The 13,945-nt window shown below is 42.5% G+C and overlaps 1 protein-coding gene across 6 annotated transcripts in view; it reads left to right on the forward strand.

Annotated features, from left to right (window-relative positions):
• The window catches only part of plxna4 (plexin A4), a 721,825-nt gene that overhangs the window by 314,911 nt on the left and 392,969 nt on the right, over positions 1-13,945 (forward strand). For all 6 annotated transcript variants that reach the window (XM_059987082.1, XM_059987079.1, XM_059987077.1 and 3 more), the window contains one exon: positions 10,372-10,503. In XM_059987082.1, the coding sequence (XP_059843065.1) occupies positions 10,372-10,503 (132 nt within the window). The remainder of the gene's footprint in view (positions 1-10,371; positions 10,504-13,945) is intronic.

The following is a 13,945-nucleotide window of genomic DNA, read 5'->3' on the forward strand; positions in this document are numbered from 1 at the left end:
ATATGGTGACATGTATGTACTTTGATAATAAATTTACTGTGTTTACTGTGAATGTTGAACTTGAGAAAGCAAGTGTGTTTTAAGTTTTAGAGAATGGAAGGAATATATTTAGAGAAGAGATGCGCTCAGACCGATGGTTTGAGATATGTCTGTTTTAACGCATGAAGCATCATCAACAAAGTTAATGAGTACTTGGAGCTATGATGTGGTGGCCATTACAGAGACTTGGATGGCTCAGGGGCAAGAATGGTTACTTCAAGTGCCAGGCTTTAGATGCTTCAGAAAGGATAGGGAGGGAGGCAAAAGAGGTGGGGACATGGCACTGTTGATCAGAGATAGTGTCACGGCTGCAGAAAAAGAGGAATCATGGAGGGATTGTCTACTGAGTCTCTATGGGTGGAAGTTAGAAACAGGAAAGGATCAATAACTCTATTGGAGATCTTTACAGACCTACTAATAGTAACAGGGACATCGAGGAGCAGATAGGAAGACAGATTTTGGAAAGGTCTAGTAATAACAGAATTGTCGTGGTGGGAAGTTTTAATTTCTCAAATATTGATTGGCATCTCTGTAGAGCAAGGGGTTTAGATGGGGTAGAGTTTGTTAGATGTGTTCAGGAAGGTTTCCTGACACAATATGTAGATAAGCCTACAAGAGGAGAGCCTGTACTTGATCTGGTATTGGGAAATGAACCTGGTCAGGTGTCAGGTCTCTCAGTGGGAGAGCATTTTGGAGATAGTGGTCACAATTCTATCTCCTTTACCATAGCATTGGAGAGGGATAGGAACAGACAAGTTAGGGAAACATTTAATTGGAATAAGGGGAACTATGAGGCTATCAGGTAGGAACTTGGAAGCATAAATTGGGAATAGGTGTTCTCAGAAATGTACAGCAGAACTGTGACAAATGTTCAGGGGATATTTGTGTGGTGTTCTGCATTGTTATGTTCCAATGAGAAGGGGAAAGGATGGTAGGGCACAGGAACCGTGGTGTTCAAAGGCCGTTGAAAATCTAGTCAAGAAGAAAAGAAAAGCTTACGAAAGGTTCAAAAAACTATGTAATGATAAAGATCTAGACAATTATAAGGCTAGCAGGAAGGAGCTTCAGGAGAGCCAGAAAGGGCCATGAAAATGCCTTGGTGAGCAGGATTAAGGAAAACCCCAAGGTATTCTACGTATGTGAAGAGCAAGAGGATAAGTTGTGAGAGAAAAGGATCAATCAAGTGTGACAGTGGAAAAGAATGTATGCAACAGGAGGAGATAGCAGAGGTACTTCATGAATACGTTGCTTCAGTAGTCACTCCAGAGAAGGATCTTGGTGATTGCAGGGATGACTTACAGCAGACTGAAAAGCTTGAGCATATAGACATTAAGAAAGAGGATGTGCTGGAGATTTTGGAAAGCAACAAGTTGGATCAGTCTCCAGGACCATACGAGATGTACCCCAGGCTACCGTGGGAGGTGAGGGAGGAGATTGCTGAGCCTCTGAAAATGAGCTTTACATCATCAATGGAATTGGGAGAGGTTTTGGAGGATTGGAGAGTTACAGATGTTGTTCCCTTATTCAAGAAAGAGAGTAGAGATAGCCCAGGAAATTATAGACCAGTGAGTCTTACTTCAGTGGTTGGTAAGTTGATAGAAAAGATCCTGAGAGGCAGGATTTATGAACATTTGGGGAGGCATAATATGATTAGGAATAGTCAGCATGATTTTGTCAAAGGCAGTTCATCCCTTACGAGCCTGATTGATTTTTTTGAGAATGTGACTAAACACATTGATGAAGGTAGAGCAGTAGGTATAGTGTATATGGATTTAAACAAGGCATTTGATAAGGTACCCCATGCAAATCTTATTGAGAAAGTAAGGAAGCATGGGGTCCAAGGAGACCTTACTTTGTGGATCCAGAACTGGCTTGCCCATAGAAGGCAAAGAGTGGTTGTACATGGGTCATATTCTGCATGGAGGCCGGTGACCAGTGGTGTGCTTCAGGGATCTGTTCTGGGATCCCTTCTCTTTGTGATTTTTATAAATGACCTGGATAAGGAAGTGGAGGGATGAATTAGTAAATTTGCTGATGGCACAAACATGGGGGTTATGTGGATAGCGTTGAGGGCTGTCACAGGCTACAGCAGGACATCGATATGATGCAAAACTGGGCTATTTTGGTAGGTCAAATATGATGGCAGAATTTAGTCTTAATGGTAAGACTCTTGACAGCGTGGAGGATCAGAGGGATCTTGGGGTCCGAGTCCATAGGGCGCTCAAAGCAGCTGCAACGGTTGACCGTTAAGAAGGCATACGGTGTATTGGCCTTCATCAATTGTGAGATTGAGTTTAAGAGCCAAGAGGTAATGTTGCAGCTCTATAGGACCCTGGTCAGACCCCACTTGGAGTACTGTGCTCAGTTCTGGTCACCTCACTACAGGAAGGATGTGGAAGCCATAGAAGGGGTGCAGAGGAGATTTACAAGGATGTTGCCTGGATTGAGGAACATGTCTTATGAGAATAGGTTGAGTGAACTCGGCCTTTTCTCTTTGTAGTGGCGGAGGATGGGAAGTGACTTGATAGAGGTGTATAAGATGATGAGAGGCATTGATCGTGTGGACAGTCAGAGGTTTTTTCCCAGGGCTGAAATGGCTAGCACGAGAGGGCGCAGTTTTAATGTGCTTAGAAGTAAGTACAGAGGAGTTGTCAGGGGTAAGTTTTTTATCCAGATAGTGGTGAGTGCTTGGAATGGGCTGTTGGCGATGGTGGTGGAGGTGGATATGATAGGGTCTTTTAAGAGACTACTGACTAAGTACATGGAGCTTAGAAAAATAGAAGGCTCTGGGTAAGCCTAGGTAATTTCTAAAGTAAGTACATGTTCAGCACAGCATTGTGGGCCGAAAGGCCTGTATTGTGCTGTGGGTTTTCTATGTTTCTATAATAGAGGAAATGCCGGTGATAGGGTACTGTGGTGAACTACATATACCTGTCTGGACTCGCCCCCTGCTGACTGCTCCTGTGGCTCCTCCCATAGACCCCGGTATAAAGGCGATTGAGGCCTGAGGCCGGCCCTCAGTCTCCAGGATGTAGTGTGGTGGTCAACTACTGCTTGTTCTTTCTTCCAGTCAATGAAAGCTGATATCCTGCCTTCACGTCTCAGAGAGAATTATTGATGGTGCATCAGGTACAGACCAACGTCATGGTAAAAATTACTTTAAAGACCTGTAGTTAGAGGCAGAAGGGTGAAAATGAAACCAATTAAAGCAGAAATGTACACAGTCCAACATAATAGTTCAAGGAGATTTATTTGGATACTGGCCTCCATTTGTATAACACTTCTGATTGTTTTATGGGAGTACCATCATGCATGAACTGACAGTGAGGGAAAGAAGGGGACATCGGATGTGCCAAGCTCACTTAATGTAGTGGGTTTTAGTGCGGGGGTCTCGACTGTTTGAATATAAGGGAAGACTGAAACAGGTCTATGAATAAAGCATGTGGCTGTGGGATTAGTTCTTCCAAACAGACACTGTAACAATGCAGCAAGTTCCATCTTCCGCATATCAGTCTCTGATGTTATGCCAGTGGTGTGAACTGCAACACCACTGCAGGGATTTTTGTTTACCCCAAGGTTGGATGGCTGCATTGATGAGCAGAAAGTACTTTGGTGTTCTTGCCTGGGAGCTTGCAGTTGCTACTGGGTGCCTGGGGTTGTGTAGCCGAGAACATTTCCTAACCCTTGTCATTTGTAGTGCAGAGTGGGGAATCAACCTGCCCAGCACTGCAAAGGTACTTAGCTTTTCCCTGAAGATGTAATGGCTCCTTTCAGCTGCCTGGTTTTCTGAGATTATGATTAAACCTTTAAGGCAGGTTATATTAATCTCTAGTCAAGCAGTTGACCTGCCTCCCATAAGACTTGCCAGAGGCCACTGCTTGTCATAGCGACTTGAGAATATTTGTAAAGAGAACAGCTGGACATTGTACCATTGGTGCTGGATTCTTCAAGATAGGGTTGCTTGTGTGAGCCCATCAGTAACTTCCCCGACTGATTCAGCTGCTGCCTGTTGAGTTCAGTGTCACGGCATGGATTCATATGTGTCTTGGTGTCATAAGCACAAGAGATTCCGCAGGTGCAGGAACTCCAGAGTAAATTGCACAGGATGAAGGAGCAACTCAGCAGGCTTGGCAGCGTCTACGGAAAGGAACAAAGTATTGATGTTTCGGTCTGAGATTCTCGGTGCAAGACGCTGTCTCTTTATTCATTCCCAAAGACGCTGCCTGAGTTCCTCCAGCATCTCGTGTGTGTTGCTCTTACATTGTAAGAGCTTCCGTGCTTTTTTAAAAATATGTACATACATTGAGGTCAACTACCTGGATGTAAACATTGAACGTTATGAAGCAATATTGCTTTTCCACAATAAGACACTAAGACACTGCATTTTGAGCATTCTGATATGTTTATAGAGTCATGGAAAAGTACAGCACAGAAACAGGCCCTTCAACCCATCTAATCCACACCAAAACCATTTTAATCCTCTTACTTCCATGGACCTGCACTGGGACCTTAGCCCTCCAGACCACTACCATCCATGTATATATCCAAACTTTGCTTAAATATTGAAATTAAACTTACACCCAACACATGCACTGTCAGCTCATCCCACACTCTCACAAACCTCTCAGTGAAGAATTTTCCCCTCATGTTTCCCTTAAACTGTTCACCTTTCACCCTTAACTGCTGGTTGTAGTCCTACCCAACCTCAGAGGAAAAAGCCTTCTTGTATTTACCCTAACTATACCCCTGATAATTTTGTATACCTCTTGTATATCAAATGTCCTCTCAACCTATGGAGAAAGCAGCTAAAAATTCTCTGGTCTTTTCATGCATTGTGTATATTATATTGTGCACTTAATCATTTGTCCTCCAAAAGAAGATTATTTCTAAACACCTCCACTTTTCTTCAGCTGTATTTATTACAAGATCTAATAGTCGATATTAAGTTGCCAGAGTATCCATTTTCTTCTCATTCTGTAACTCGAACCAAATAACAGTGTTGTGTTGTTCCCAGATTTCAGTAATTAATAAAATAATGGAGAATCTCACAATCACTGTTTACTGTTCTGTTTTCTTCATGATATTTTGTAGCCTAGAATGTTCAGCTTCTAGCCTTCCCTCACCTAAAGACAAGTCTGCATCATCGCTGTTCCAGAATAATGATGTGAAGGTGTCTTTCACAGACAGTACTTTGCTCATTAGGTTTACTGGCCTCCTGCAGCATGCAGGAGCAGAAGAGATTTCAGCTAAAAAAAAATGTATCACTGAGTACAGTGGATTCCAGTTAATCAAGATACATTGGGACCAGTACTGTATATTTTAGCAGTAAAATAAGTGGTTGTTCCAGTTCGCCAAAGTTCCATGGAAATAGTTAAAAGGCAAACTATCATTAACTGAGTTTTATTGGTAGTTTGTTCTGTATTTCATTTAAATTGTGCACTTAAATGAAGTACAGATCAAAATAGAATACTACCAATACTACCACAGTACTATAAAACCATGTGTTAGTACCTAATAGTTATCGACGAAGGAATTAATCAAATATACGATGCTGTGCTTTTGATTGACTGTAAATAAACCAAATCAGTACAGCCAGCTAGTGTAGCTAACGGACTGCCTTTGTTGCCTTCCTGCATAAAGTCAAGATACATTTATTATAAAGTATGTATGCAGTATACAACCCTGAGATTTATCTTCTCACAGGCAGCCATGAGACAAAGAAAACCATGGAAGCTGTTCAAAGAAAAACATCAAACCACACTCCCTACCACCACCAGCACAATGCATGCAAAAAAGCAAATTATGCAAATTGCAAAAAAAAAGCGAGAAACAAAAAATATAAAACGCCATCGAAGTCATCGAAAAAGTCTAGGCTTATTCAGATCAGCTCAGCTCAGTTCAATCTAGCATTGCATTGTTTGTTATCTGCAGTTGCCCTGATCAGAAATGCACAAAATAGCAACAAAAAAAAAATACCAGAAACCAGGAGCACATCGTAACATAAACTACAGAATCCATCTCCACGAAATTATCAAAATTCACTGCTTTTTGAATTGGCATCTGTTGGCCCAAATGGATAACATAAAACAAGCTCATGCAAAAGATGCTTTTAAAAAAACTGTTAGCTCCGTAGTGTCTAATGCCCACACAACTCCATGCAACTAACACTAGTTAGAAACTTCAGCAACAGTCCCCTATTACGTGGCAGAGTATTCCAGGTTATTTTCTCGATTATGTTTTGTTCTTTAAGAGTTGTCCCAAATAAGTGGCTGCTCCAATTAACTGATAGCCCATTTAACTGGAACCCACTGTATTGGCAAGAAACTAAGAGTCGGTAGAGAGTATCCAAGTATAGAAGGGGCAAAAGCAAAGGGCAAACAGTGCATCAAAAGGGTCTGAATCAAACAGGAAAATATAAAGAGTGTGAGATGATCACCAAAGAGGCCCGAGGAAAACCCGAGTGCTTCATGACATGGCCTTGTTGTCTGTGCTTGACTTGCAATCCAATTCACACCTGTGTAACTGGCCTGCTTTAGAATTGGGGTAAAGCAAGAGTAGGGTTGACATTGGGGGCGATGTAGGATGACATTAGGTATACTTATTTGAGTGAAGGACTGAAAAAGTTTGGTCAGATTACTGTGAGTTATCACTGACTCTCAAGCAGCAGAAAAGATATTGGTGGACATTATGGGGGCATGTCAGACAGAGGTTTTGCTACATAGGTGGTGGCGGGTGCATAGAACACCCTGCTGTCAGGTGTGATGGTAGAGGGAGATACATCAGAAGTGAACGAGAAACTTAGATAACCACACGGATCATAGAAAAATGGAGAGTTATGTAGGTAGTCAGTGTTAGATTGATCTTTGAGCAGATTAAAAGCTCAGGGTCTGAAGAGCCTGTACTGTGCTGTAATGTTCTGTGTTCTATAGTCAAACACACACAGTCAATTAACATGGCAATCTCCTATGATAAAATATATGACAATAAAAAGTAAGATTTTAATAATATTTTTTGGTGGGTAAATAATAAGTTAAACCTTGTGGAACCTTCCTGGTTTTCTCTGAAGAATTCAGTGGAATCATCTGTACCCACATGTGAGACAGATTTAAGGCCTTGGCCTAAGATTGTATTTAAAATAGCACTTGCACTATCTCCTCAGCACTGTACAGAAGTTCCAACTTAGAATGTGGGTCCAAGCCACCGGCATGGAATGTGAACCCCTGTTCCTCTGACCCGTCAATCATGATTCACTAAGTTTGGTTGTAAAGCTAGAACTTATCTTAATCACTGCCCATTTAGGGCAGCAATGAGGGTCCTTCACCTCTGTCTGTATAGGATTCTTCATTGATAGTTCCGCAACAATTGGTTTCTGACCAGTCAGGGTTGTTAGCCCTGAGCTGAACCCCTGAACCTGGAGGACTGGTAGACTGCTCTTAGTCTAGCCTCTTATGCTATGACCTGTTTGGCATGGGTGACCTTACCAAGAGCCAAAGCTTAAAGCCCTCGCTCCATCCAACATAGCCCTCTGGGACATTGAGGCACACAAGCCTCCAAACTACGTCAAGGTGGTGGTCCTCTTGGAGGTGAACTTATCTGAAGTCACCAAAATGGAAGTAGTTCATTAGGACCTTGGCAACATTTTGGCCTATTGAGATTTCATGTGTTGTATTGGAATTGGAAGGTTCTGTTCTACTGGGATTTTGCATAAGGAATGTCAATGGAAAAGGAGGTAGTCCATTGGGATTCCATCCATTGGGAATAAGTGGGGAAGCATTGAGAATTTTATACTGGGTTTAAGTCGGAAGTGTGTTTGAAAAGATTATATTCTGTTACGGAAATGAAATGAGAAAGAGTTGGTCAACTGGGATTTTAAAGATATGGATTGGCATTAGATTTTCTGACCTTTGTTTCTGGGTTTTTCATTTCATAATAATCTGGATTGATTTAGTGTTCACTGTGAACAACATCATGAGAATAATTAAACACATTTTTCCAAGGAGTTTAAAGATCTTATTTGTCTTTAACCTCTTGAGATGCCCAGAGTATCATCGATGCTTTGCAAGCATACAAACCATCAGTCAAATCTGCTAGCCAATGTGCACAGCAAGATCCCACAACTCAGTGCCAATCTGGTTACGGTCTCGGTTAAGGGCAAACATCAGCCAAGCCAGGAAGAAAATGAAGAAAGTGAAAACCACCTCTTGGAGAGAAACGGGTATTTCACACATGCGTGTGTTTACAAACCACTATGTTCTCAGTCAATCAACTGTAACTCCTGTCCTCGCAGTCTGCAGCATGTGACATTTAGAAGATTGTGATCACAGTAGGATGTACGCCAGTAAATGAAATACGTGCCAAGTGCTATTGGTAACTGATTCATTTTAATTCTCACCTCTCAGTAGGGGAACAGTCACAGACCTGGGGAAGAGTGGCATGGAACACTGTAATTTCCTTTGTCGTTAATTACCTGGTGTTCAGTTAAACATGTTAGATTTTGAGACATTTCATTTTCTTTTTAAATGCACAAATATGCCCCTGTTGGTACCTAACTGCTGTCATTAATGGGAACAATATCCCTGCAAGTATAATCATCATAGTTTACATAACTCAAATAAATGGTTTGTATCTTGTATTGAGTGATGAGAACATTACCTAGGGTGGGAGAAATCACCTGAGTAGTTCTCACGTTCCAAAATGAAAATATTTTAGATGCTAGAAATCTGAAACAAAAAATAGTAAGTGCTAGAAGTTCCTAGCAGGCCATGCAGCAGTTGTGAAGAGAGAAATAACAAATAAGTCTCAGGTAGATGAAATTTCATTAGAGCAGAGAAAGGTGTGAAATATTTTCAGTTGTAGAGGAAGTTGAGAGTGATAGAGGAAATGAAAGGGAAGATTTATAGCAGATTGTTGACGAGGAACAGATTGAATGAAGACATGATGGTTGCAGCTAAAAGACTGTGGTAAAGATCAGGGAATAACAAAAGATTATTTCTAGAGAGGAAAGGAGTTACTGAATGCAGAAAATCTGTGATGCCAGACAGGAATTACCTGAAATCCTGAATTCAGTGTTGAGTCTGGAAGGCTGTAAGGCGTCTAAGCAGAAGGTGAGGTGCCATTTCTCAAACTCCATTAGAACATTGCAGGAAGCTAAAGACCGAGGCGGCATGCCATGTTGGTGCGGGAACACACATGGGCTGCTCCAGCACACATTTGGGTGTGTTGCTTGTTAACACAATGGCGCATCTCACTGTATGATTCAATGTACACATAATAAATAAATTTCAATCTTGGATAATGACAGATTGGGATAGAGAATTAAGGGAGCAGACAACAAGAACTCGTGGCCCTGCAGAACTCCATGTGGCTGACTATTGTGTATTCTGTTTCCCCAACGGAGGGGAGTCATTTTTTCCATATTTTTAGGTGATAAGAGTTATACGGTACAGAAACAGATCCTTTGGCCCAACTAGTCCAAAAGTGCTTACCTGAGATATTCCCATATTCCTGCATTTGGTTCATATCCCTCTAAATCTTTCCTATCCATATATACCTGTCCAAATGTTTTAAAATGTTGTCATTACACCCGCTTCTTCCACTTCCGCTATCTGTGCACAACAATGTTCCACTATCTTTTGAAGAGTATCCTCTGTTCATTATGTAAGAAATGTAACAGCCAATCTGTGCACAACAATGTCCCATAAATGGCAATTGATAACAATTGGAGAGTCTATCATTAAGTAATGTAATGGATGCGTACATACAAGTTAAGATGTTACAGAGAGCTCTTCCAGTTTACTGTGAAGTGGTGCCAGTGACATTTAAGTCTGCCTAAGAAAATATTTTGGCCCTTTATTTAATGTGTTGTGAAATCTGATACTAATGATTATGTACACCAGCTTGATTCCTCACTGGACTGTAAATCTTGAGTTTTGTGTTGAAGTACCCACAGTGGCATTTGAATCCACAATCTTATTAGTTATTTTATGGGGATTGAAATTGTAAAATTGCTCCTTTATTTACTAATCTAAAAGATAAATACATGAGGCTGCAATATTCCCGTTTACTTTGTTCAAACCATTCTGACATTAAGCAAAAAACTTATGCGAGTAAAGAGAGTGGAGGGATCCAACACACTGACACTAATTTCAATCTTTTATTTTTTAAGAGGAAAGGCGCAGATTGTGAATTATTAAAAAAAACACACAGCAGAGACTCCTCCAGCGACTACATGAATTATTAGTGAATGCAAACTTGAGGAAGTCTGATAGACTTAGCTAACAATTGATCAACATTTCAGAAAGTAATCTTGCTATCTCTTTCTGGTCTGCACAGATTCGAGTGGATGGGCCTTCCCATGGTGCCTTGCAGTACGAGACCATTCAAGTTGTGCAGAGTGGTGCTATTCTGCGTGACATGGCTCTGTCTGTGGATCAACAATACCTCTACATTATGTCAGAGAAACAGGTAAGACCAGGCGACGTCTTCTGGCTGATTACATTACACGGTTGTACTGTTATAAAGATGGAAATTTCAATTGGCAAGAATTGGAAAATGGAGAGTGGCATCTGATGTTGTTGGAGATAATCATTTATATTCTGTGTTGCTCTGCCGAGAATTGTGGGCGGCTACATTGGCGAGTGTGTGGTGACTCTTGTGGACTGCTCACAGCACACCATTGGGTGCGTTGGTTGTTAACACAAACGATGTATTTCATCTGTATGTTTCAATCCACATGTGCTTAATAGATTTGAATCTTGAACCTTGAGGTGAGAAGAGAACGAAAGAGTGGAGAAGGATGTTGTGTAAGAGGTTAAAGACTGGAGGTGCAGAGGACAAAAAATGTCAGATGTTTGAAATGTGGAAAACTCATTGGCTGAGCTTTTTGCAGCCACCCTCTCCCTACCGCTGTATGTGAGGTCAGATCTGTGACCATTTGTTTCCTAGTTACGCTGTGTTACTGTTGTGCCACACACACTGCAACTGTATTTTCTGTTCATAAAGGTGCTGTAAACACAAAAAATTCTGCAGAAGTTGGAAATCCAGAATAATGGTTACTCTGAGAGCATTCAGTATGGTTTTGGGTGAGCCCAGGGAAATGTTCACGGTACATTTATTATCAAAGTATGTATATATTGTACAACCTTGAGATTCATCTACTTAAAGGCAGCCAAGAAACCCAAAAGAACCCAATTAAAAAAATAGAAAGACCAAAACCCGATGCTCAGAGAAAGTGTGAAAAAACACTAATCATAAGCACAACAGAAGTCAGCAACAGCATTCTGTACCAAATTAAGTGCATAAACCCATATCCCCAAGTAGGCCCAAGCCTCAGTCTCAGTTCATCATGTAGCGAGCAAATCGCCATGAAGCTCACAGACACGAAGTGCGTAGGAGCCGGAGCAGTCCTGTAGACTCAGCGCCATGGAGAGCGAAGTGAACATCATGGGAGGCAAAATCGGCCAGATCTGCCCCCCACCCCCCCCCCACCGCCCAGTCCCGACAGGCTGCCTTTCCAGTCTAGCTGGGCCCATGTTTAAGTCATACAAACACATCGGATTGTGCCTCGCATTAGGACCTGAGCCCTGGTGCAGTGACATGCTCCGGGCCTAAACCTCGCCACCTAGCCTGAAGTCATTCTTGACCTCTCCAAATTGACTCTGCGCTTAAATCAGTCCAGCCTTGCACCTGGGTTAGGTGGACCGTAGTTGAAACTCCTCTCTGATTCGCTCACTCCAACTGAATCCCCGGCTGAGAAACGGTCTTGAATATGTTCCATTCCGACTTGGCAATGTACCAGCACGGCTCATCCTTCGAGTCAGCTTCACCTTCGCTTGCCTCTTCATTGTTTATGGTGATAGTCTGCACAATTTACCTCAGAAAAGGTGTTACTAATCATATTTTTAGTTGTATTTCTTGCCTTTTGAATTTGCAGTAAGCGATTGACCAATTTCAGTTGTGCCATCTCAAACTGGAATTTGAGTATGACAATTAATAAAGCAGCCATTATTTTCTTATCGCTTAAAGAGTTGAAATAACTCATCACAAAGTTAAAGACTAGATCAACTCGCATTCTCACTTTACATCCATTATTTGGCTTCACAAATGGGATGCCCTGATTTCCCCGTACTGAGTGCACCTGTGTCCAGTGTGAGCTGAACACATTGATCAGTAGAAATAATATAACTCAGGACAGAGTAAGAAAGCAGCCAGGTATCTATCTGCTAGCTGCTAGATGCAGTCAGAGCTGTCACACTGAATGCTGTTGCATTGTCAAGTGCAGCATGGCCTTTTCTCTGACGCGTCAACACTGACATCCAACACTCTTGTCGTGCCTGTAGGAATTACCAGCTGGCTCTCTTTAGAGCTGGTGACAAGGGCAGTGATTAATCCCTTCCAAATAGGCCCAGAATTTCAGGTCACTTTTAACGCCACTTCAACCAAGTCACCTTTGCTACGGCTCTTAGCTTTGATGACACACTGAAAAGCTGAAGTGGCAGTGCCTGTGGCAGTTATGTATCTTGGAAACATAAAACAGAACAAGTCAATAACGCTCAGTGTGTGTGGAAGAGGACGGGTAGTGAATGAAGCCTGGCGATTCTCCGCTGTGCCATTCTCCGAGGCAGTCTCTCAGAGTCAGGGTCAGTGTGTGTGGTAAAGGATGGGTAGTGAATGAAGCCTGGCGATTCTCCGCTGTGCCGTTCTCCGAGGCAGTCTCTCAGAGTCAGGGTCAGTGTGTGTGGAAGAGGACGGGTAGTGAATGAAGCCTGGCGAATCTCCGCTGTGCCGTTCTCCGAGGCAGTCTCTCAGAGTCAGGGTCAGTGTGTGTGGAAGAGGACGGGTAGTGAATGAAGCCTGGCGAATCTCCGCTGTGCCATTCTCCGAGGCAGTCTCTCAGAGTCAGGGATGACATGCTCCCACTTCTGAGATGGCTGATGTAGATTTTGCAGAAGGTGCTTGATAGCTGGGTTAGGATTGTGGTTTTGGGGGAGAGGAGCTCCTCACTCGCTTCTTACTGGACTTGAGTGATTATTGACATGAGTAGTTCATGAACCGGCATGGATAATTTCACTCACAACACTGAACTGATTCCACAACCTATGACTTACTTTGAAGAACTCTACAACTCATATTCTCAAAATGTACTTTTCTATATATCTCTATTTATTTTTCTTTTTGTATTTGCACAGTTTTCTTTTGCACATTGGCTGCTTGCCCATCTTTGTGTGCAGTTTTTCATCGATTCCATTGTATTTCTTTGTACCAACTGTGAATGCCCACAAGAAATTGAGTCTTAGGGTACTATATGGTGGCATATATGTACCTTGATAATGCATTTGCTTTGAACTGTGAAATTCAATATGCCCCCTCTGCAGTTTACGTGGTCGTTACCAGGTGGTCAGAGGAAATGATTCAAAGATGGTTTTTCTGGCCTCCTTTGGGGAGAGGAAAAGAGTACCATTGCCATGGACTCTCGGAACCCTTGCCCAAGTGGAGAAGGAGAATTCAGAACTGTGGTAAACTATGTATGCCTATCTGGACATGCCACCCTGCTGACTGCTCCTGTGGCTCCTCCCACAGACCCCTGTATAAAGGCAATTGGAGGCAGTGCTCCTCGCTCAGTCTCCGAGATGCCGTGCTCCATTTTGCTGCTAATAAAAGCCTATCGTTCACCTCCCATCTCCGGGAGTTATTGATGGTACATCAGGAACACACAGAAGCTCAGTGCAAATAACAGAAGCAGTGCACTGACTCCCAAAGTGCCCAGCCCCTGCTGTGTGGAGCACACCCAGGCCCACCCGTGGCCCAGTCTCTGATTCCACACTGGCCTCACCAGCACCTCTGAATCCACAGAACTGGAAAGGAAGCAAGTCATCTCCAACCCAAGAAACTGCCTAGGAAGAAGGAG

The sequence above is a fragment of the Hypanus sabinus genome, chromosome 13 (assembly GCF_030144855.1).
Source record: "Hypanus sabinus isolate sHypSab1 chromosome 13, sHypSab1.hap1, whole genome shotgun sequence".
NCBI lineage: Eukaryota > Metazoa > Chordata > Chondrichthyes > Myliobatiformes > Dasyatidae > Hypanus > Hypanus sabinus.